Genomic DNA, 20,938 nt, shown 5'->3' with positions numbered 1-20,938 from the left:
ATTTCTCTTAATTTCATAGCTATTGCTTACAGCTTAATGAAAACATAATGTTTAGTTTTTCAGAAAATTAGAATGTTCCATAAAAGCAAATAAAAGAGACCTCCAACACTTAGAGCTGTATCCACCTCAAAAACCCGAATCAAATATTTGAGTAATTTGTGGATTGTAGAAGTAGGTAATGTGCTAATTCAGTCTCCAACAACTGATGACTGGAGTTGAACTACACATGCATGGAACTGACTTTACACTCTCCACAAGGAGAATAAGGTGAGATTCTCAAAGAACCTGGAACTTCACAAAGGATGATGAAGAATTTTTTAATAGAAAGAAGAAAAAAGTATTGTAGAAGGAGGTGCAAACAATCAGGGCTAGCCCCAAGCTGAGGATTGTGAAGCAAATCCTATTCAAGGATTTGGACAGCAGTCAGCATTAGCAGCCACCACACAGACACATCCAAGACGTTGGCTACAAGTGTTGTTTCCCTGTGTCTCATCTTGAAACCTGAGATCTACCAGGGAAAAAAAAGATGACTTCCAGCTTTCCTTTTCTAACAAGATTTATGGAGATGATTTTACTTTCCAACAACACTTAGCCTGTTCTCTAACTGCCAAAAGTACTAGCACCTGTTGAGCTTTCTATCACTGGGTTTATTGATCCTAGCTATCAAACAGTGCATTAAGTTTAGCTCAATTAGTTCAATTAGTTTAAAAAGTTTTCTCTCCAAGGAAACCCAGCAGATTGCAGTATAAGTGTGACGTGTTTCCCTTTTTGAATTGAATTACTGAAATAAATTAATGATATTGTAACTTATTACGATTTACATTAAGCATACAATTTGCAAACATGTTTGAGGTTGGCCTCGGATTTTATTGTATAAGGGTTGAGAGTTGTAAGACCAAGTGAAGATTTTAAGACAAAAGAAAAACTAAAAACTAATATAAAGAGATATTTATAACCTCAACATTTGTATATTGACAGAGATTGAAGCTCTGCTTCTTCATAGCAGATTTAAAATCCATACTTTTTTTATGCTCATGAAATCCGATGTTTTATTTAATTCTAAAGCTTAAACTTAAGCTAAAAGTAAAACAACCAAGTCCATGATAACAAGACAAAAAAGTATTTTTACATTCTTTTGATGTTTTATTTTTGTTAATAAAGTCAGCAAATTTTTGTTTGTTTAATTTCTTTTCTTTTTTTTTTTTGTTCTTGTGTTACAGTGGAAGCATGATAGGCAGGGACAAGCCCCTCTACCTCACCTGAAACTGAAGATTATCCTTTGCTGACAAATGACGACACCGAGGAGTCTATTCTCATCCCGCTCTGTTCTCCTCACCCAGCCCCGACCTCCTTCCTCTCACATCATGTGTACACTTTACATACAGCCACACACAAACACATTCAGATTCCTGAAACTGTTATCATCAACCTGTTTATTTTTCATTGTTAATGTAATTATTATTTCTTGCAGTTTCTAGAGTTTGTGACCAGTTTTTTGACTAGATGACTACTGTCTGTACCACTTATTGTATTAACAGTCTTCTTGCTGTTTAAATTTGCCAAGCACTTATAAAATCCCTCCCCCCTTTTCCTTCTCTTCCTCCTCCTCTTCTTCCTCATTCTCCTCCTTCTCATCCTCCTCCTCCATGCCTCCTCAGTTATATGCCTGAGCCCTCTCTGATCTGGGCTGTGGAGTGCTCCTCTTGTGTGTCACCATCAAAAAGACCCCTTAGGGATCCCATTCAGCTTTAAGTAGAAAAAAATAAGTGTTCCTCCTTTTTTCCACCCTATTTTTGTAGTTTTCTTTGCTTTTGTTGGTGTTTCTGTCTTATTTATTTCTTGCTGGCTATTTTGTTTCTCTCTCTCTTTTTTTGCATTTTTCCTAGTAAGCCCTGTATCATAGAGAAATATTAACTCCTAGTATGTTGAGCATAGGCCTTGATGTTATGGTAGCTGTGCTTATGGGCCAGAAGATTAAAGGCTTGGTGGGGAATGAGACAGAAAAACAAAGCAAATCTTTTTTATTATTAATAAAGACCTGTAGAGGTCTACTGAGCTGTCACAGTGTGATTGTAAATATCACTTTTGTGGAATCAAATTGGGAATTATAAGTCCAAATAGATTTGTTCCTCTAAAAGTACATGTATGTTAATGTATGTGTGTGAGTACGTCAGGACGTTAGAATGTACCCCATTCATGGCGTGGTATGAGTGTGTGCGACCAGAGGACTAGTAAGTGTGACTCTCTCTGTGTTTGAGTCTTTCCTGTGAATTTAACAATCCCGTGCAGCTGGATTTCGGAGGAGTATTTCACACTTTCACTCTCACATTAAATCTGTGCTCACTCGTGTGTTGTTGTTTTATTCAGACAAAATTCAGACCGAATATACAATATATGTCCTGCAGACCATTAAACAGAAAAAGCAAGGTGAGAGACAGAGAGCACAGAGATGGAAAAGAAATGCTGTGAGATAAAATGAGATGTAAAGTTTCAGAGAGGAAAGTAGGGGGTGGGATTAATGCCTCAAAATAATCACCCCTCCCTTCTTTTGTTTAGCTGTCTGACCAATGTATCCATGTTGTCTCCTCACCACCCAGGAGGGGGAGGGGGGGACCTGCAACGTGAACATACACATCACAAGTAATTTTTATAAGTTTCTGGTTCGTGTTTGGTTGTGTTTTTAACTCTTGTGTGATTAACGGAAAATGCATTTTGCTGACAAAGACATCTCGTTTTTATCTCTTTTTGTGTAGCAGAATTTCAGTTCTAGTCGCTGCAACACAATAACATTTTAAGTTGTGTAAAAAAAATACAAAACAAACAAAAAAAAACTGCCAACTGTAGTTATATTATTTGTAAAACAAGTAATGATAAATATTTGAAATGGTTATTCCTACATTGTTCCTTTTTTTGCTAGTTACCCATCAGCTGTTTGACAGGTTTTCTTATTTATAAAAGAAATGAGATCAATTTTGCTTCTTACAATGGAGGTGTATTTTTATTCTTATTTTATTATTCTCTGCTTTGGTTTGATAAATAATGATGATGACGATCACAAGGATGATTATTTAGTTATTTTTTTTATATATTTTGGATGCTGCCTTCTTTTTCTTTCCTTGCCAGCAGCATCACTTTCTGTCATAATGCTTCTTTTATTTCAGACCTGCATAATAAAGAAAAAAGTTCAAAAAGTGAGCTTGACACATGTCATTTCATTTCCCCATGGACATATTTTCATCTTCTGTCGTTTTCTCCAATTAGACGATCACACCTTTTGTTGAAGATTTTATAATAGCTATCATAAAAGCAGAGAAACACCCCCAACTCTCTCTTCTGCACTTTATATCCACACTTTAGAGGGGTCACATGTTTTGTTTCCCGTATTTATATTTAGCCCCAGTGGCATTAGCTAATTAACCATGGATGGCTACAGTGAGCACCAGCCAGCATGGATATTGCCAGTAAACTATCTCAACGAACAGAGGAGCAGATGCAAGGAGACGTTTTGCTTTTGCTTGTGAAAGTAGTGCATCGTAGGCGTCTAGTGTGAGATAAAGAGTACGGGGAAAAAAAATCCAATGCGCATACAAACTCAGGCAACCGTCCAAGTGCTGATTTTACCCCAATTGCAAACACATCTTCTTAGAGACTTCATGAAAGAAGTCTAGAAGAGATTGAAATGAAACTGTCACGATCCTCACATTCAATGTTTTATTCATTTAATGCCTGCCTGCCGTTTCTTCTACGGTGGCATTGAATTGGCAACTAGATCATTATTGGACAATTGGGAAACCTGCCACTTTGTGATATGACACACATTATACGAAAATCACAGTCATACATTCTTAATGCAGTGTCAGATAAGAGGGAGTTTGGGTGCAGCCACACAGTCTTGGCCCTGTGCCTTTTGTGTACATAAATGAATATCATCCTATATGAAACTAAGTGTGTGTTTTCTTTGCGTAGCGTAATCTCTGTTCCTGAGCTTTGTGCTTACAAAAACAGCATTGTGACAATGAGATCTCCCTTATTTTACAAAAATATAAATCGAGCACACTCTTCCATTAGACGTTTACTGTCTATAGTCATTCTGTCATAAATACTGCAAAGGGACAGCATCATTTTGATACTCTTGTCAGCACTTTTCATCCTATTCCTCATCCCCAAGTTGAAGTCAGGAGGCCAACGGTAGTGAAAAAGAGGCAATTTATGGTTGTGGTTTTCAATGTGATCCTGTCAAACACTGACCATTTTAGTTTACATAACTTTATGTAGATTGATTTAGTGGATTACAATAATAAAAACATGTTATCTGTCTAAAGGTGCAATACTAAATCTAAAGCACATGCAACACATTTCTATCCAAGTCCATACATTTTTTACACACTGGTTTGGATTTATTATCACATTTATGAATGTGTAGAGCAGCATTAAGAGCCAAAAACATTGTGTCGCTAGTCTTTAATTAATATTGATGGAAAATGTAAGTGTTCAGGGGTGCATAGCTTGTGGGTGCCATGAGCACTTAAAAGCAGTTAAATGTCATCAGCCAGTTTTTCTAAACAGGTTTTCTATTCCTTTTTAGCATATCTAGTCAGTGGGTAGTGGGTGCATACTGTGTTGCGCATGTGCATGTCAGTAGGAAAATGCTGACACACACTTTAACTAGCTAATGACACTAAAGTTTGACTCACTTTCAGCTTCCAATTTGGCACTAAAGAACTTTATCACCGTTTTTAAGGTATCTGCACTGCAATTGGTTGTCCCTAGTTTAAACTGTAAAATATCCCCATTAAACCTGAACTGTGTGGTTCAGACTGCACTATGTGACATCTGTACATGGTGCAAAGGTCATTTACGACAATTTGGGATTCATGGAAGCTTTTACTTCTATTTCTGAAAACTGGAAGACTTGCAAAAAGCACCACATTAGCTCGAGTAGGAGAAACACATTATTTAGACTGGTCAAATCTGGACATTTCTATTACAAGTGTAGTTAATGTATGCAATATCTATCCACTGGGCAGTAAAATAAATCCCTAATGGATTTGTATTGTTTTTGACACGCCTCAATATTGTAGATCACTTAAAAATTTTTTATATTTTATATGACCAGAGGAAAAAAAATAGAACATATTTTTCAAATGATTTCAGATATCGTGAGAAAGTAGTTACATATCTAACCCATATTGCCCCTATGTAAAAACACAAGTAGCCATTATATTGATCTTGTTGTTATAACCTTGTTGACAATAACTGCCATCAAGCAAAAATACTTTTATATCATTAGGAAAGCTATTCCATTATTCTTGAATTGTTTTAAGCCCACCACATTTGAGGATTTTCAAGAATAAGCAGCCTGTTTCTTGAAAACAGGCTGCCAGATCATACGCTTGAGCTTAAGATCACAAACTGACTGTGACCATCAGCGCAATATTTATACAAGAGAAAAAGACATACCCAACTATTTTCTGTTAGTAGTAGGAGTAGTATTTCTATTATCTGCAAGACTTTATTATTAGCACAGATAAATGTTGATTTTAGGTGATCAGTGTTTAAATTGTTAAACCTAACTCAACTACATGTTGTGAACTCTAAATGCACCGAAGCTGTCGCATTCACCCAAAATCTTCCAGTTGCAACTTTGATGGCGCAACAGAGAAACAAACGGCAGGAAATGTGGGCGGTTTTGACAAGAAACGAGTTTCGCTTTGTCTTCGGAATCAGTTAAGGTTTCTTTTTTCTGCTGACTGTACAGCACATAATTTATCAATTTCTCATCGAATGATCCAGACGCATTCACTCTGATTGCAATTAATACCTTTTTTGTATGGTATTAACAAATTGATCATAATCATTACAGGATTATGAGATAAAAAAAAATAATGACAATGAATTGGTGGAAACCCCCTTTTTAAAAGAACAAACAGTAATTAATTATTTATTGGAGTAGTTTTACAGTCCTTGTGCACATTCACCAAATAATGTAGCAAACAAACAGAACACAATAAAATCTATCCGCAGGGTCGTGCCGTGTGGCAAGCAGCACTGTGGTTTCACACTTGTAGATATTGACGTAATCCAAGGTACCTGCAATGTAAACTTTGAAAACCATTATTTGCTACGTGCGGTGGCCAAACAAAACCAATTTCCTGTTTTAGTGATAGAGCTAACAAATAACGTACAAACTTGTTGCTGCACCTTCATGCAACAGTCAGAACGTAGCTCTTTTTCTTCTCTGCTTATAATTCTCCATGTGAATCATTGTGAATCATTGTGAAACATCGGGTGATGGAGAATTTCTCTCTATGACTCCATTAAACCAAATTTAAATTTCTCAATATCAAACTATCAACAGTGTAAGATGAGTTCAAAGATTGTATAAAGTGTGTGTTTAGAGTCAGATTTCTGATGCAACATGTGCAAAGATTTCTCAGTACAAATATTGTTAGCCAAACATATCCGAGTTTGGCTATTTTTGTGACATATTTTATAGGATGTTTATATACCATGATGTCAGTTTCCTCTGTAGGAAGACCAAGCTGTAAATAAATTCAATGTTTTTGAATTTCTTGCTGATTGCTAGGTTGTGGATCTGGGCATTAAAACAATGGTGACACAAAGATAAACTTCTTAATCAGAAGTTAGTCCCCCCACCCTCGTTCCTCACATGACCCCTCATATTTGCCTGGCGTCTTTATGGGACATGTGTCCTCATCCCCACTGAAAACCTTTTGACTAAGAGCTAAAATAAAGAAGCCACACTTTTTCTCACACCTCAGCAGTTCTTAAATCTTGACATGAAGTACAGATGAGTCAAAACGAGAACCACACATATAACCATTTTCTCATAACCCCCTTCAGTCGTCTGTGAAAGGCAGGTCTCGTTATGCACTGGATCACCTCAGAGTCGAGCCACAGAAACACGACCAGCCATACGTAGTCATTTTAGATGTTTGTTAAACACCACAGCTGTTCTGTTTGAGCAATATCGCCCACACATGCTGCACCTCAGATCCTCTGATAACTGCGTGATGGAGAGAGTTTGTGAAACAAACGGTTATGTTATTGAAATGAGGTTCTGCTCCAGATGTCTGGGATTTAAAAGTTGTTATGAGATAACATTGTAGTTACTTAGGAAGTTAGGTATTCGTCTCTGTCATGCATATGGCATGTAACAGTGTTTGAATTAGCCTGAAGATCAGATTGGGAACAGATTCAACTGAATGTAGTGCAGCATGTTGGCATGTTGTATAATAGACAGTCCTACCATTTGGCTGGCAAAAAAGGTCCTTGTTCTTAAAAATCAGTACCATAGCAACCAAGCTGTGGAACAAGCTTTGCCAATATACAGCAAACATAACATATCAGTCGCACTCACATTACTTTGAATTCAAGAGACACTATTTGAAACAGTGCTGATTAGATGTTCTTCAATATTTTTTTTGAAATATAGAAAACACCGAAAAATGTAATCACTGTCCAGTGTGTGAAAGGTCCACACTTCTAGAAAAATATATGAAAAAGAGCTCGCAATTTGATAAAGTACCAAAATGTCTCACTCATAGCAATGAAAAATTATGTTGTCAAGTGTCTGCTGGAAAGAGCCTGACCTCACTTTTAAAAAGGACAGTATCTGTCAATTGTTTGCGTGTAAAAAATACCTTTGTTGTCCCTGTTTTTATTCTCCTGAAAAGCAGGGAAGATTGTCTTTGCTAAAAATGGCCAGAATGGGAAATCGAGGCAAGGACTGCTCCTAACTGGTATAAGACACAAGAGACTACTTGAACGTACAATCAGGGTTTTGACCTCTTGGATCGTCTGCAACAATTTCTTGATTACTGAAACTAAAAAACCATCTCCAGCAAATGAACAATATTGGTAAGTCATACATTGAAGATTGTATGACTTCAATACAATCTGGGGAAAGCTTTCCATACATGACGAGTTAGAGATCTTGTTCCACATTCAGTTTACAGTTGATAATTGAAAATCATCATTGTTAGTGTTTATTTTTACCTTTATTTTCATGTATTAAAACATATTATGCACATTAATCATAATGAGTTTTGCCACTGTTAAGCAAATGTGTAAAGAGCATAAAATAACTACTGGTAATTAAAAAACGAGAAAAAATATAGCGTTATTTTTTTTATAAAAGAATTATCCAGTATTCTCACAAGCCAACTCTGATAGACTCCAACTATATTTTTCTCTGAAAATTGTTTCATATTTTGTTATTGCTTTGAAAAATATGACAAAAATAAAATCTTTCATTTCTGATTTAGGTTTGAGCTCTCCCAAAGTTAAAGTGCAAACAAACAAGATTGTATGTCATGCTCAAGTAGTTTTCCTTCCTCATCAATTACAGTGTTTATGTACCTGCAGAATCCAGAATGCTTGGTGCATGATTGTAATTTTCATATTTCAAATCCAATAAATTGCTTCATCTTTAAAGCCCCTCATCTTCTATTTAGGTCTTCTTTTTTCCTCCCATGGGACATTTATTTTCGTCAGATGCATCTGCATTCATTAGAATCAAATCTACCTGAGTGTTTTCCCTCTCTTTGGTTTAGTTTTATCCCTGTCTGTGTCTCTTCTAAGTAATGATACTTTCTATCACTCCAAAGTGTTTTCAATCAGTCTCACCGGTTTTAGAGAAATTGACTTCAAAGGCATGGAGCGAGTGAAAAATGAGGATTGAATTCTAACTTGGGATTAAATTTGAAGAAGAAAAAAAAAATCATCCTGGTGAAAGTCATTCACGGAGAGCTCCAGGTGCCTCCATACAAATCCTGATGAAGGTTACACTGTGAAAACTAGGTTGCAAGAGCGAATGTGATGAAAGTGTTTTACTTCTGTTTTGTCAACGTTGTAGTGGATCCCCTCAGAATGTGACAGGCTAGGTGATCATTTGCAGCAAGAGCAAATGAGAAGATGAATAAGATTTTTCTTGTTTTGTTTTTATTTAACATTTTTCAATCTATTTTGGTTTGGCCAACATCCGAGAAAATTATTTTTGGAAACATTGTTTTGGCCTTGGTCTCAGTTGTGAGGAAAAGGGTAACGAGTTTAGTAAAGTTACAGTTTGTATTGGTTGTTTGAATTTTAACAAGAAACAAGTAATTTTTTTTTATATTTAAATTGAGATGTAAAGCTTGAAGTTAAATCCAAGTCAACATGGATTCCTCTGAATATAGTGTTTTATGGCATATAAAGTAGGTCTAAATACTGGTTCCATTTATGCCAGTTATGAAAATAAATAAAATCTTGGCTTTCTTTTGTCAAATTATTTGTAACACTGCTCTGCTTTTTGATTTGCCTGTATTGACATAGGCATTTGTTGATTTAAATTCTCAAACAATTTAATAAAATATCATTAAGGTTTTGCAAGGTTTTTAAACAATACGCAAAGTTTATTTTGAATACTGAACAAGAAGATTAAGTTATTTTGAGTTTTTATGCAAGAAGAAGAATCTTTCTTCCATTGATCTCTGAGTGACACATTAATTTGCTATAAACCTTACATTTCTTCTTCAATATACTTCTTTTCACATAGCTTGAGCCCTGGTAAATCCAAACCCGCCCACTGAAATGCATACATAACAGGAACATTACACTATGTCTAGTGACGCGAATTGAATTACTTTTATGTGCCTTGTCAAATTATGCACACTAACCAGAACAGACAACAATAACAGTTAGTTTTTTTTCTTAAACCATTACACTGTCGTTTTGTTACTAGAGCAAATCTAATTTGACAAAATACTGATAGAAATTATAGAAAAGACTACTGATTTCAGTCATAATAACAGATATTCTGCTAAGTAATTACTACAGAACTGAGCTCACTTATCCATATGGACTGTTTTAATCTGAAACACTAATTCACATTACTGCTCCATTTTAAATCTTCATTAGTAAGTTTAATTACATTTGTTAATTATGAGCCATGTAATGACTTAAATCCCTTTTTCCCCAACATCCACATACATGCAGCCTGCGGCCTCTGCATTCTCTGCTTGTCAGCTTCAGATAAAAATACAGGAGAGTTTTCAGGGGATGGGGTGGAAGCACATTTTTCATCTATTTCTTTTGAAAATGGATTATCAAATTAAAGGAAACTGCTCAATAACCGCTGCAGAGAGGAATGCTTCCCACTTAATTGAATTAGGGTTTTTCATTTCTGTGATTTCTGTGTTTGTTTTTTGGCAGCTGCCATCTGTTTGCCCAGGACCAGCTCTATTAATAAGCTATTCAGATTGAGAAAGGGGCTTTATTCCAGCAACTGTTTCTCACCTCCTCTCTCTCTCTTTTGCTCTCTGTCTCTCTCCCTTTCTCACTTGCTCACTCACTCAAACGATTGTCATGGAAATCATTAGAGGTGCCAAGCCGCAGACAAAAGAAAGAGCTTTGACACACACCTGAGCCAAAAAGAACAGAATTGTAGTCTAATTATGATGGGAACAATTAAGACTGTGCATATTTATTGACAGGGGACTTCACACAGTAGCATATGCTCATGAATACTAAAAAATAAAAAAAAAATCAGTCAGGGAGGGGAAGGATGGCTGATGGTACTGAATTTGATTGCCTATTAAAAACTGTATCAGCATTGCTACGGAATAAAGTAAATCTATATTTAAAACAAAACTACAGCTTACTTACTTAGGACTGTGAAGAGAATTTGACTAAACATAATTGTAGTAAATTGAAGAAAGAGGGAAAAAAATAGGATTAGCCAAATTAGCCAAACTAAACACAATTTCTTCTCTTTATCCTTTCCTGTCTCCTTTCCGATGTTCCAAGAAGAAGAAAGTCCAATGTAGTCTTTGTTCTGTATTCTGATCACACGTCTCTCTCCCCAAGTAATACAAGTCTACTTTAAAATTCATAACTACATTTGGAAAGAATAAAAGGGTACCCTGATGGAATATTTCCAAGGAGCTTACTTGAGAGGAAATACTATTCGCTTTGGAATATTTAATAACCTTAACCTAGTCTTTAAGACATACAGCAGTAATAACATTTAAAAAAAATAGTGGTGACTGGAAAATAAATAAATAAATCAAACTATGGCTTAGCATGAAATGAGCAGCTATAATTCCTGCCTGCAGGCAGACGATGAGAGAAAAAGTGAGAACGAAAGTAGACAAAAGATGGTGAGAATCCTTGTCAAAGTTAGAGAGTCAAGTCGACTCTCATTTTCTGCTTTGCTTTTCCTCTCCCCTCTTCTGCCTAGGAGGGAGTTTGAATTGAATCAAACAACCTAGATTGATTAAGCTTGGAAGAATGACTTTCCAATGACACAGGATTCAGCAGCAGCCTCAGCCCATCCCTTCTGTACAGATTTGACATGGTTCTATTGAGAAAGTGATACAGGAGTGATTGCAGTTTGTTCCTGTGGATTTTGTGTGAGTCTGAAATGTTTTCTCATTGTACTAAGTGTTGTCACTATTGCGCAGTTCCTTAAAGGTCCCATTTGATTCATGTTGAATCCTGCTTCGGCTCGAATGCCTCTCCGGAAAAGGAGCACAATGGATGAGTGTGAGAAAATAGATAACATGCTTCTCCAGTTTTAATATGAATTGCTCAGAGAGAGCCTCGGTATTAATCTCTTGTCCGCTTTCCTTTCTCTTGTTCTTTTGTGTTTGTGGAGAGGGTGTTGGGAAGGCGGGATACAGTTAGGGATATTGTGGGATGTCCTGCTCGGGATTTGGTCAGAACCAATCAATGCTGTAATGTTCTCAGTCTCTTTTCTCTTTTCAACACCACCACTGTCTTTAAAAATATTCATTGTGGAGACACAGAGACCCCTACTGTCTGTAAAACCTAGCAGCAGCACTTTTCCTCCCATACCTGATACTCTACTGCCACCTGCTAGCTATACATATAATGTGTTGCACCAGTTCAGCCTACTGTATAGTCATGATGATATAAAGATGTGTAAAGTTTATATCAACTGAAGCATTTTATGAATGAGTGCTTATTAAAAATCTACGGTAAATATGAATGTTTTTTCAACGTGAATTAGACGACTAAATACTTACAAATTGTGTGCTTTTCTATCATAACAAAACAAAAGGCTTTGTTCCCATGATTTTATAGCTTGTGGAACTGCATTTATGGGGACATAACTTAACTTGTCAACTGCCTGAGATTACTCTGTGGATACATTTTATCCCACTCTTCCTAAATGAAGTTTAAATGGTGAAGTTTGCAGTTGATCATTTATGCAGTGTTATAAATATCATGCCTACACAAATATTCTGTCAAGTTTGGTGAAATAGTCACATTCTTTTTAGCCATTGGCAGATCTTTGTTCGAGTCTTAACATATTTAAACAGTTGAAAAAGGCTACACATTTATATTAGTTATATTTAATTAATTATAAAATGTTAGTAATGAAAATGAACCACTTAACTGTTTTAGCCAAAATTGTAGATGTGGTAAAATTAATGGTTTTAGAGTAAATCGAGTAAAACAACAACAGAACATAAAAAATCATGGATGTTTCAGAGTATTCATATGTAATTTCCAATCTGTAAACATATTAAACATCTGTGTAATTTTGGGTGAAAAACCCAAGTGTCCACATATGTTACCAAAGTACACACAACCTTTATTTTCTTTTCACACTGCACTTCTGATGTTAAATCAATCTAAAACCTGTCCAGTTTTTAATAAGTTAGGATTATTAAAATTATTTCAAATACCAAATAAGAAAAAAATATGTGAAAGCATCTGAGAGATTCTTTTCACTTTATTTTAATTCAAGCTTTGGAAGCTTCTGATAGAAAAATTTACAATATTTGATTATAATGGAAGCACAATTGTGGAGGTGTTTCCACACAGCACCTCAATGAAACTGCTGCCTTGTGTGACATCATGGAAAATTCTGGTAAGAAGTCAGCAAAACAGTTGTGGATCTCCTAGGGCTGGATGATATGATATTCATGATTGTCAATAGATAATTATTGATTCATTTTCTAGTTTAAATATACATGTGTATGTGTGATCTTTTCGGTTTTATCCAGTTTTCATTCTATGTCATTGTTTATTTTTAAGAAGTCATGAGAAACGGTGGCGAAACCTGAATCTGCTACTGTGCAAGTTTCTCAAGCAGTTGTTGCTAGGTAACCAAAGAGCGTGTGAGTTAGTTGATGCCACCCACCTCGCTTAGCTCATGTGAGAGTTTGAGCAACTAAAGTCTTTCTGCTGCCTACATCTACCAGAATGCTGCATGGTTCTGGATTGGAGTTCAGCGATCTCCATTGATCACATATTCTAAATGTTGAATGTCAAATATTCCATCAGATTTATTATCTATTAATAGTGATCAAATGTCTATCACAATATATATTGTTATTGATTTATTGTCCAACCCTAGGATCTGTGATTAATCCTTGGGAACAATCTTCAAATCACTGAAGCTTCCACAGTTATACCAGGAGACAGTTCTACATCCCGAGACAAACATGTTTTGGTGTGAAATGTGTGCAATAAGCCCAGAAGAAAAGCAAAAGATATGCAAATACAGCACATTGATCAGATTTTCATGAGTTAATGAGATCAAAGATATGTTGTTTATAAATATAATACACAACATTTTATAATGAAATTGTCTAATCTGGTCCTGGGAAAACAAAAAGTGAATCTTAGAAGCGTAAGTATGAAAATAGACCATAAGTGTTGACAGCAGTCATAATATTATGAGAACTTTGAGGGGCAGATTCTTTTTCTGAGAACTAGAAACAGTCTCAGCTGTTGCCTCAGTCTCTTTTACAGTAGAGTGTACTTTATACTGCTTATTCTATGTACTCTACACTATATTTGCTCATTAATTTCTTGAGATTTTATTTACATTTATTTACATTTTTGAATGTTTTGGTGGTTCTTTTACAGTGATCTGTTTCACACATTTATGTCTGTATCTGTTTGAGGATATGTTCAATTTCGGTTTAAGACATGGTAACTACACTACATTCACTCATTCACATTTTCACACATATATTTACACTCTGGTGGTGGCAAGCTACTGGATAAGCAAATGTTGTTATTGAACACATTTATGTAACCATAACGTAATGAAGTTAACAATGCATATCTAATCTCAATGACAATTCCATGAAAACAATGTGTCACACTTTGAAACAATAAATGGGTTGAACAATAAGAGGCATTGCAAGGTCATAAAACACATGAATGCTTTACATTATTGATAAATATCAACAATATTATTTCCAGCCTATGAACATATTTTTTAAAATTTCTGTCTACATGTGAAGTTTTTTCATGCAGAGGTTTTATCTAAAGTCTGTCATTGCCAATTAGAAAATATGTTGTCAGTCTTAGTTAGAAATATATGACTAGCTTTCCAGAATTCAACAAAAAAAGATCCCAGCATTTGTGCAATTTTATGCAACATCTTTGCTCCTTCTCCCCCAATGAACATCATATTTTGCTATATTTTTCTTCCCTTCATCTCCGTCCAAAGTACCCTTCCACTCCCGTTAATCAAAATATATTCACATTGTCTCCTCCCTTCATACCAAGTGAATCTGAGGGGCTGATTGGCAATTTCAAGAGCAAAACCATAGTTCAGTGAAAAAGAGCTGGATGCCGTGAGGATGAGTGTGCCCTGCTGTTACTATGACAACATTTCAACAAGAGGGTGGGGGAGAAATGAATAGGGGACATGATCAAATATGAACACTGTATTCTGATTTGTTATCCAGCCTGTGCTGTTATTACTATACTACCCTGCTTGTATTTGCTATTGTGGCACACACAAACGGAAACAGGCGTTTTTTTTTTTTTTTAAGTACACACAAAGACTGACACAGCATCTGCACCTTACTGATAACACTGCTTAATGGCAATAAAAAGCACATGAGAGCACAGTCTTTGTTTGCTCCTTTTTACACTGGCTAGCAGCAGGTCTAACTGTTCCAATTACCAACCCTGCTGACTTAAGCATCACATTGTCATAGTCATCATTGCTGTGCTCTGTCCATTCTACAGATCTGTCTGGACTTTAGTGAAATGAACAGAGCACCAACTGGGACTTAAATAAAAACATCAAGATCTGCTGCTTGAAGCACCACCGAAAAACCTGACTGAAATATTTTGATGTAAAAACTCACTTCTATGGTACATTTAAATGTTTTCATACCCTTCATATATCTTCACATTTTGGCATAATGAAACCACAAAGTTCAGTGTGTTTTAGGGGATTTTATGTGATAATCTCTTTTTGGTCTGAATGCAGAATGCCGTGCATGTTGGAACACCGCATATCACCCTGAAACAACCAACATGGTGATGGCAGGATCATGGTATGGGCATACCTTTTAGAGTTAATGGTATGACAAATGGAGCAAAAATACAGTACAATTCTGAAAAAAACCCTGTTTGAAGCTGCAACAGACTTGAGACTTTAGCGGAGAGTTACCTTCTGGCAGAATAATGACCCTAAACATACAGTAAGATCTGCAATGGAAAGGTTCACATCAAGGCATATTGACTGGTTGGAAAGGCCCAGTCATAGTCCAGACTTAAATCTAGGAGAACAGTTATAGGAACATTAGAAAATTGACATTCCTAAAAGATCTCCATCCAATCTGATTAAGCTTGAGTTGCTTTGTAGCAAAAATCTAGCAGAGAATGAGTCAGTTGTTGAAAGTCTTTGGAGACGTAAACCCCACCCCCCAAAAAACACACTTTACACCACTTTTCTTCCACTTCACAGTTATGTGTTACTGTGTGATGGTTCAATAAAATCCAAATAAAACACATTTGAAGATTGTGGATGTAATGTGACAAAATCCGAGAGCCAGCAAGTAAGAATTATTTTGTAAGTATCTCCAAAAAGAGTAGAGAAGCCTGTAAATTACAAAGGCAAATGCATCAATAAATAAAAGTTAACAAAGTTTATTACATGTTTATATACAAACAACCTTGCAAGGCACACCTTTGTTTAAATAATATACAATACATTAATTTTCTTGAGCAAACAGGTTTTAGAACATATATTACTATATGTGTTTTTAGTGTCTAGATATTTGATATTAGAGAAGGCCCCAAACTACAAAAAAGTTAACATTGATGAATAAAATAATCACACACTTTAGGATGTAAACACATTTTTATATCTTTAATTCAAACTAATAAAATAAATTTTGAATATGTGACATAAAATCTGTCTTTCCTGAATATAAATAAAAGTTACTGTTGCATTAATATTAGCTTCTTTTTACCACTGGGATTAAAGGTTGCAATCTCTTTTATTTAAAGAAGAGTCATTCGATTTTCAGCTTGTAACATTACAAAGACATGCTTATTTCTTTTTATAGACCATACCACATTGCTAAAAAAGAGAACTAAATCCAATAGGTTGATGAAAAACTTTGAGCAAACAGCATGTCGGTTTAGCTGTTCTCTGTTCAGCACAGGCTATTGATCATGTTACAATCAGCCACGTCAATCTGTCACTCCTCTGATACTGAAAAATGTTTGTCCAACATCAATCAAGATGTTCATGAAGCAGGGATTGAAAGATGAAAAGATGCTTATGACAAAAGCCTGCTGTGACTCATAAAATCAAACTGAAGAAAAAGATGGTTGTGACGGTAAGCTTAAAAACATTAAGAAACTGGCTGTCACATTCTTACAGTTTCCCATCATGAAGTGGCCTGACCTATTTAGACAGCTTTGACAGATATAGACCCCTTACATGATTGCTGACCTGAAGTATCTGTAAAAACATCTTTTATCTAACTACAATAATAAAAAAAAGTCCATCAGTGTTCCAGTTTTCTCTTCATTTTTTTTTTTAAAGACGAGAGAGCCTGACCAAAAACGATAAGGCTTAACGGCTGAAAAATGAGCCTATCAGCTTCACTTCCCCGGCTCTTTTGTTGAAGGTCTTCTGGGGCTGGTGTGTGTTTCACTGAATATTCCTATTTTGATGTTATGGATAGCTGGCCTTTATCATGCCAGGAGGCCAAGTCGCTTGACCTTAGCAGAAAGGAAAGAGTGGATGATGAACACTAAGGTCTTTGGGCAGCAGCGAAGGTCCAGTTTCTAAGAGCAGAGAGAGATGAGAATAAATCAGGGTGTTTGTATATTGATAGTCCTTTATAGGACTTCATGAAATACAATGGTTAACATTGATCCTTTATCCATCTACTACCAAAAAACAAAAATATATGTTTAAAGTCGCAGCTAAACTTAAACTCTAGAGACAATGGATGGATGGATGTCTTGATTCAGTTATAGTGTATGTTTTGAATCACTGTCCAACTGACAACCAAGTTTGAGTTCCATACCAAACTTGATAGATGATATCTAAGACTCCCAGGATCTTTGGATGAAAAACAGGTCTACTGCATTACATATACAGTAGTCCACCATACAAACTTTTAGCCATGGAGTGCTATTCCACATATTTGTCCCTTGTTTTACTCTACACAAATCTACAGAGAATTTTGGCCTAATGTTTAATCTAACTCTAAGTCTCATTTGACAAAAGTTCGCCGCATATGTTAAAGATACAGTATGTTCGTGATGGTAGGACAGGAGAGCTGCTTTTCAAGGCCCCTGGATACAGATCAGATCTTATAGTTGTGATGGTGACTTGACTCCAACATGCTCTTTGGAGCAGTTTGTTAAGAGTTTGGAGATGTTTTATCTTCTTTACAATCTCTGCTGATTGAGCAAAGACAAACTTTAATCCTTGTAAACAGTTTTAAACTTTTAGTTGTTACTCTGACTGTAGATATTTTTAAACAAGTAACATTTTTCTTCTTATATACATCCCCTAAATGCTGGTGAATACATTAGTTGGAGAACTTACATATTTTGAACTGACATATTTTTCTGAGTGATTATGATTAATTTCTAGATATATTTTACTAAAAAAAATCTGTCTCTTTTTGTATGTTTTTTTTTTATTAACCTTGTTGCTTCCTTGCACACAAAAGGACAATTCCTTTGATATGCGCAACTTTTCCATGTCTGTGCTAATCAATTCACCAGACTGTCCCCAATCACAGTCCTGCTTTCATGTTCGACACATTCAATATATCCTCCCACACACAGAAAATTTTTTGTTAGTAATTATTTAATACAACCTATAAAGTGTTTCTTACAATTTCAGCCTCCGGGCCTCCAAAGTCGAGAAACATCATACGGACTCCATCATCTGAGGACATTCGGAGGCGCTCAAAAGGCTGCTGGAGGAGAATATTTTTCCTGACACCCATTTCATCTGTGAATAGCGTGAAGCCGTCGTCAATGTGGACTCCCAGCATGCACTCTTTTCCATTCCAACTACAGGCTGCACACACACAAAAAGATAGTTTAAAACCTGACCAAGTTGAGGGAATGTTAATACTGGACAGAGATTTAAATCTTTCCTGTAGTCTTTTTGGACTGTGACGCCTTAATATGCTGACATGACAAAAGAAGCATTCAAGCTTTTTACTCCCATGAAATCAAAATTTCTCTAAACTTTACTTGATGTAAACGTTAATTTAGATTAATTCAAAATCCATGTCTTTCTGTACCACCTAATATTACCACCAGATGGCAGTGTAATGATACTACTCTATCTAGTGATTGAATGCAATGTGCTGAGTGTGCATTAGGGCACTGTTCAATAAGTCAGTAACATACTTAGACTAGAGCAGTGAAGATGCTTTATGAAACCTTAACAAAGTAAGAAATACAATTTAACTGTGATATGTTAATGTAAGAACCAAATCAATGAATTTCAAACCCACAGCAGTGTTATATTTTTACTTTAGAAGAGATCAGCGACTGCTCTTTACTTAGCAACTATAAAAACAGACATTGATATGGTATTTTGGATCTTTTTACCTGCTGTGACCTCCTTGATGAGTTCTGCAGCATTGTGGCAACCCTCGACCAACAGATGAGTCCACGTGGACAGCTCCTTGGCAGTGTCCACTCTGAACACATGAGTCTCTACGCCCTGCTTGGTGCCTGAACGCAAGCCGAATGACAACTCAGAGTCCAATAGAGAGGAACTTTTTCCAGGACCAGAGTGGACCAGCCTTTGGGGAGAAAGAAGAAAATATCACCAGAATGTGGCTGAAAAGATTGCAATTAGGAATTATAGGATAGACTGTGGTTAAAGATGAAACTGCTACCTATGTGGAAAACAAGGTGCAGAATCCACAGCAGAGAGAGTGACGGAAACATACATGACTCATAGCTCCTATGAGGACTAATGTTTTCCAACTAAAGCTATGGAAGTTATGACACAAACTGTTCAGTGGTTCAGTTATGGAAAGTGTGAGCATGAGCTCACAAACCAGTGGAGAAAAAAAACAAACTGATCAGGGCGAGGCACAAAGTGTATGTATGACAGTTACTTTTAAAAGTGAGGATTTGGTGTGTGCGATGTATGAAGAGAAGAAAATTCTAAGGTTTCTGCCACATGGGTCAAAATCAGCAAGTTGAGGGTACCAACTGGTCACAAAAAATACATTTTTAAACACAAACATAATTTTTGTGAAGGATTTATACATTTTTATCAGCTCAATGTTAAACTTAACATACAATATAATGAGAAAAGAAGTGAGATTTTTGTTGAAAAGGGGTCAGTAAATTATTATAGATCTGAAACATAAAAAAACTTTATTCTCTTAAATTGAATGGGATATTGGTCTAAGCTCAGAAATCTCTGCTGTAAAAGCTGCTGGATGTCTGTGGCTCAATTTACTATGTCATTAAAATGAAAGACAAACACTGCGATGGACCCAACATTTTCTATTTAAATATGTGCTTAAATAGAACATTTAAATTTCAAGCTATGTATTAAAAAGATGTCTCCATCTCTACCAAACATCTGCATAAGGGCAACAAATTTGAACCAAGAGCCACCACGATGCACTCTGGGCACCTCTGATGTAAAGAAATTAGAATTTTAACCTGGTTGTGATGAGGGTGTGACTCTTGGTGGGGTTCCTTAGGCTCTCTTTGCTCTCAGGAAAGGAGGAATACAGAAGCAGGTCCTTCTCTGACAACACTGCAAAGAGAGGTTTCTCTGGACCCTGGGACATCTGCACACACAGACAATTATATCAGACTGAAATTAAATGCCTCTCACTCTTTCAGGGTACATACAGCAATCCTTAAGTTAAACTGAACACCTTGATGCATAAATGGGTCCTTTTGGACCCGGTGAGGTCATCTTTTTGCAATATCTTTGTAATGAAAAGATCTGCATCTTAACTCGAGTCGAGCAAATCTCAATCTCGTTGTAATCTGTTGATGACGACAAATAAATCTTATCTTATGAAAAGTTTTCATCACTTCATATTCCAGGTATTCCTCAACATGTTATTGTTCTAACATGTAAACATGTTATTGATATCATGCAATTAAAATGTTAAATTTACCTTTTATACATTTAAAGAAATAGCATGTTTTATATTACTACCCCATTCTTCCGTGAGTGGGTCCAAAAGGAGCCGCATTCATTTTCTATGGAATTTAATGGGAATCTTTGTTTCTTACCAACTGTGACTGTCAGGAAAACATTTTTTTGTGAACCACACACACTGAATCCTAAGTCTCACCCCTGAATAATAATATTTTACAAAGCAAGAACTTTTACATATAATTATTATCTTTATTTTTACCTCACAAAGGGGTGTGTGTGTGTGTCGATCATCAGTGCTGTGACGGTGTTATTGTCACAAATCAACCTATTAGCCTTCTTTGAAGTTAGCCAATACTAGTTATCTAATCAAGCTGGCTAACATTCCTGCCTATATTTTATTGTGCATAAAATATAGCGCCTGTGCTTGTGTCTCTCTGTGTGTGTCTGACACCCTGGATAAGAAAACCAAGAGAAAATGTGTTGAATGACATGCGAAACCTGTTGATCAATGTGGTCAATGTTCTT

The 20,938-nt window shown here is 35.9% G+C and overlaps 2 protein-coding genes across 6 annotated transcripts in view; one reads left to right on the top strand and one right to left on the bottom strand.

The window, feature by feature from the left end:
• The window catches only part of tox2 (TOX high mobility group box family member 2), a 122,642-nt gene extending 119,447 nt beyond the window's left edge, over nucleotides 1–3,195 (top strand). For all 5 annotated transcript variants that reach the window (XM_028003381.1, XM_028003378.1, XM_028003383.1 and 2 more), the window contains one exon: nucleotides 1,221–3,195. In XM_028003381.1, the coding sequence (XP_027859182.1) occupies nucleotides 1,221–1,263 (43 nt within the window). In that variant the 3' untranslated portion in view covers nucleotides 1,264–3,195. The remainder of the gene's footprint in view (nucleotides 1–1,220) is intronic.
• A 12,722-nt stretch (nucleotides 3,196–15,917) lies between these two features.
• The window catches only part of snta1 (syntrophin, alpha 1), a 36,103-nt gene continuing 31,082 nt past the window's right edge, over nucleotides 15,918–20,938 (bottom strand). The window contains exons 5-8 of the mRNA XM_028002404.1: nucleotides 19,960–20,090; nucleotides 18,883–19,079; nucleotides 18,153–18,340; nucleotides 15,918–17,085 (exon numbers count right to left, since the gene is read on the bottom strand). Of these exons, the coding sequence (XP_027858205.1) occupies nucleotides 16,993–17,085; nucleotides 18,153–18,340; nucleotides 18,883–19,079; nucleotides 19,960–20,090 (609 nt within the window). The 3' untranslated portion in view covers nucleotides 15,918–16,992. The remainder of the gene's footprint in view (nucleotides 17,086–18,152; nucleotides 18,341–18,882; nucleotides 19,080–19,959; nucleotides 20,091–20,938) is intronic.

Source organism: Xiphophorus couchianus, chromosome 20 (genome assembly GCF_001444195.1).
Source record: "Xiphophorus couchianus chromosome 20, X_couchianus-1.0, whole genome shotgun sequence".
Classification (NCBI taxonomy): domain Eukaryota; kingdom Metazoa; phylum Chordata; class Actinopteri; order Cyprinodontiformes; family Poeciliidae; genus Xiphophorus; species Xiphophorus couchianus.
Note: the sequence above shows the minus strand (reverse complement) of the source record. Positions and strands in the feature narration are given on the sequence as shown.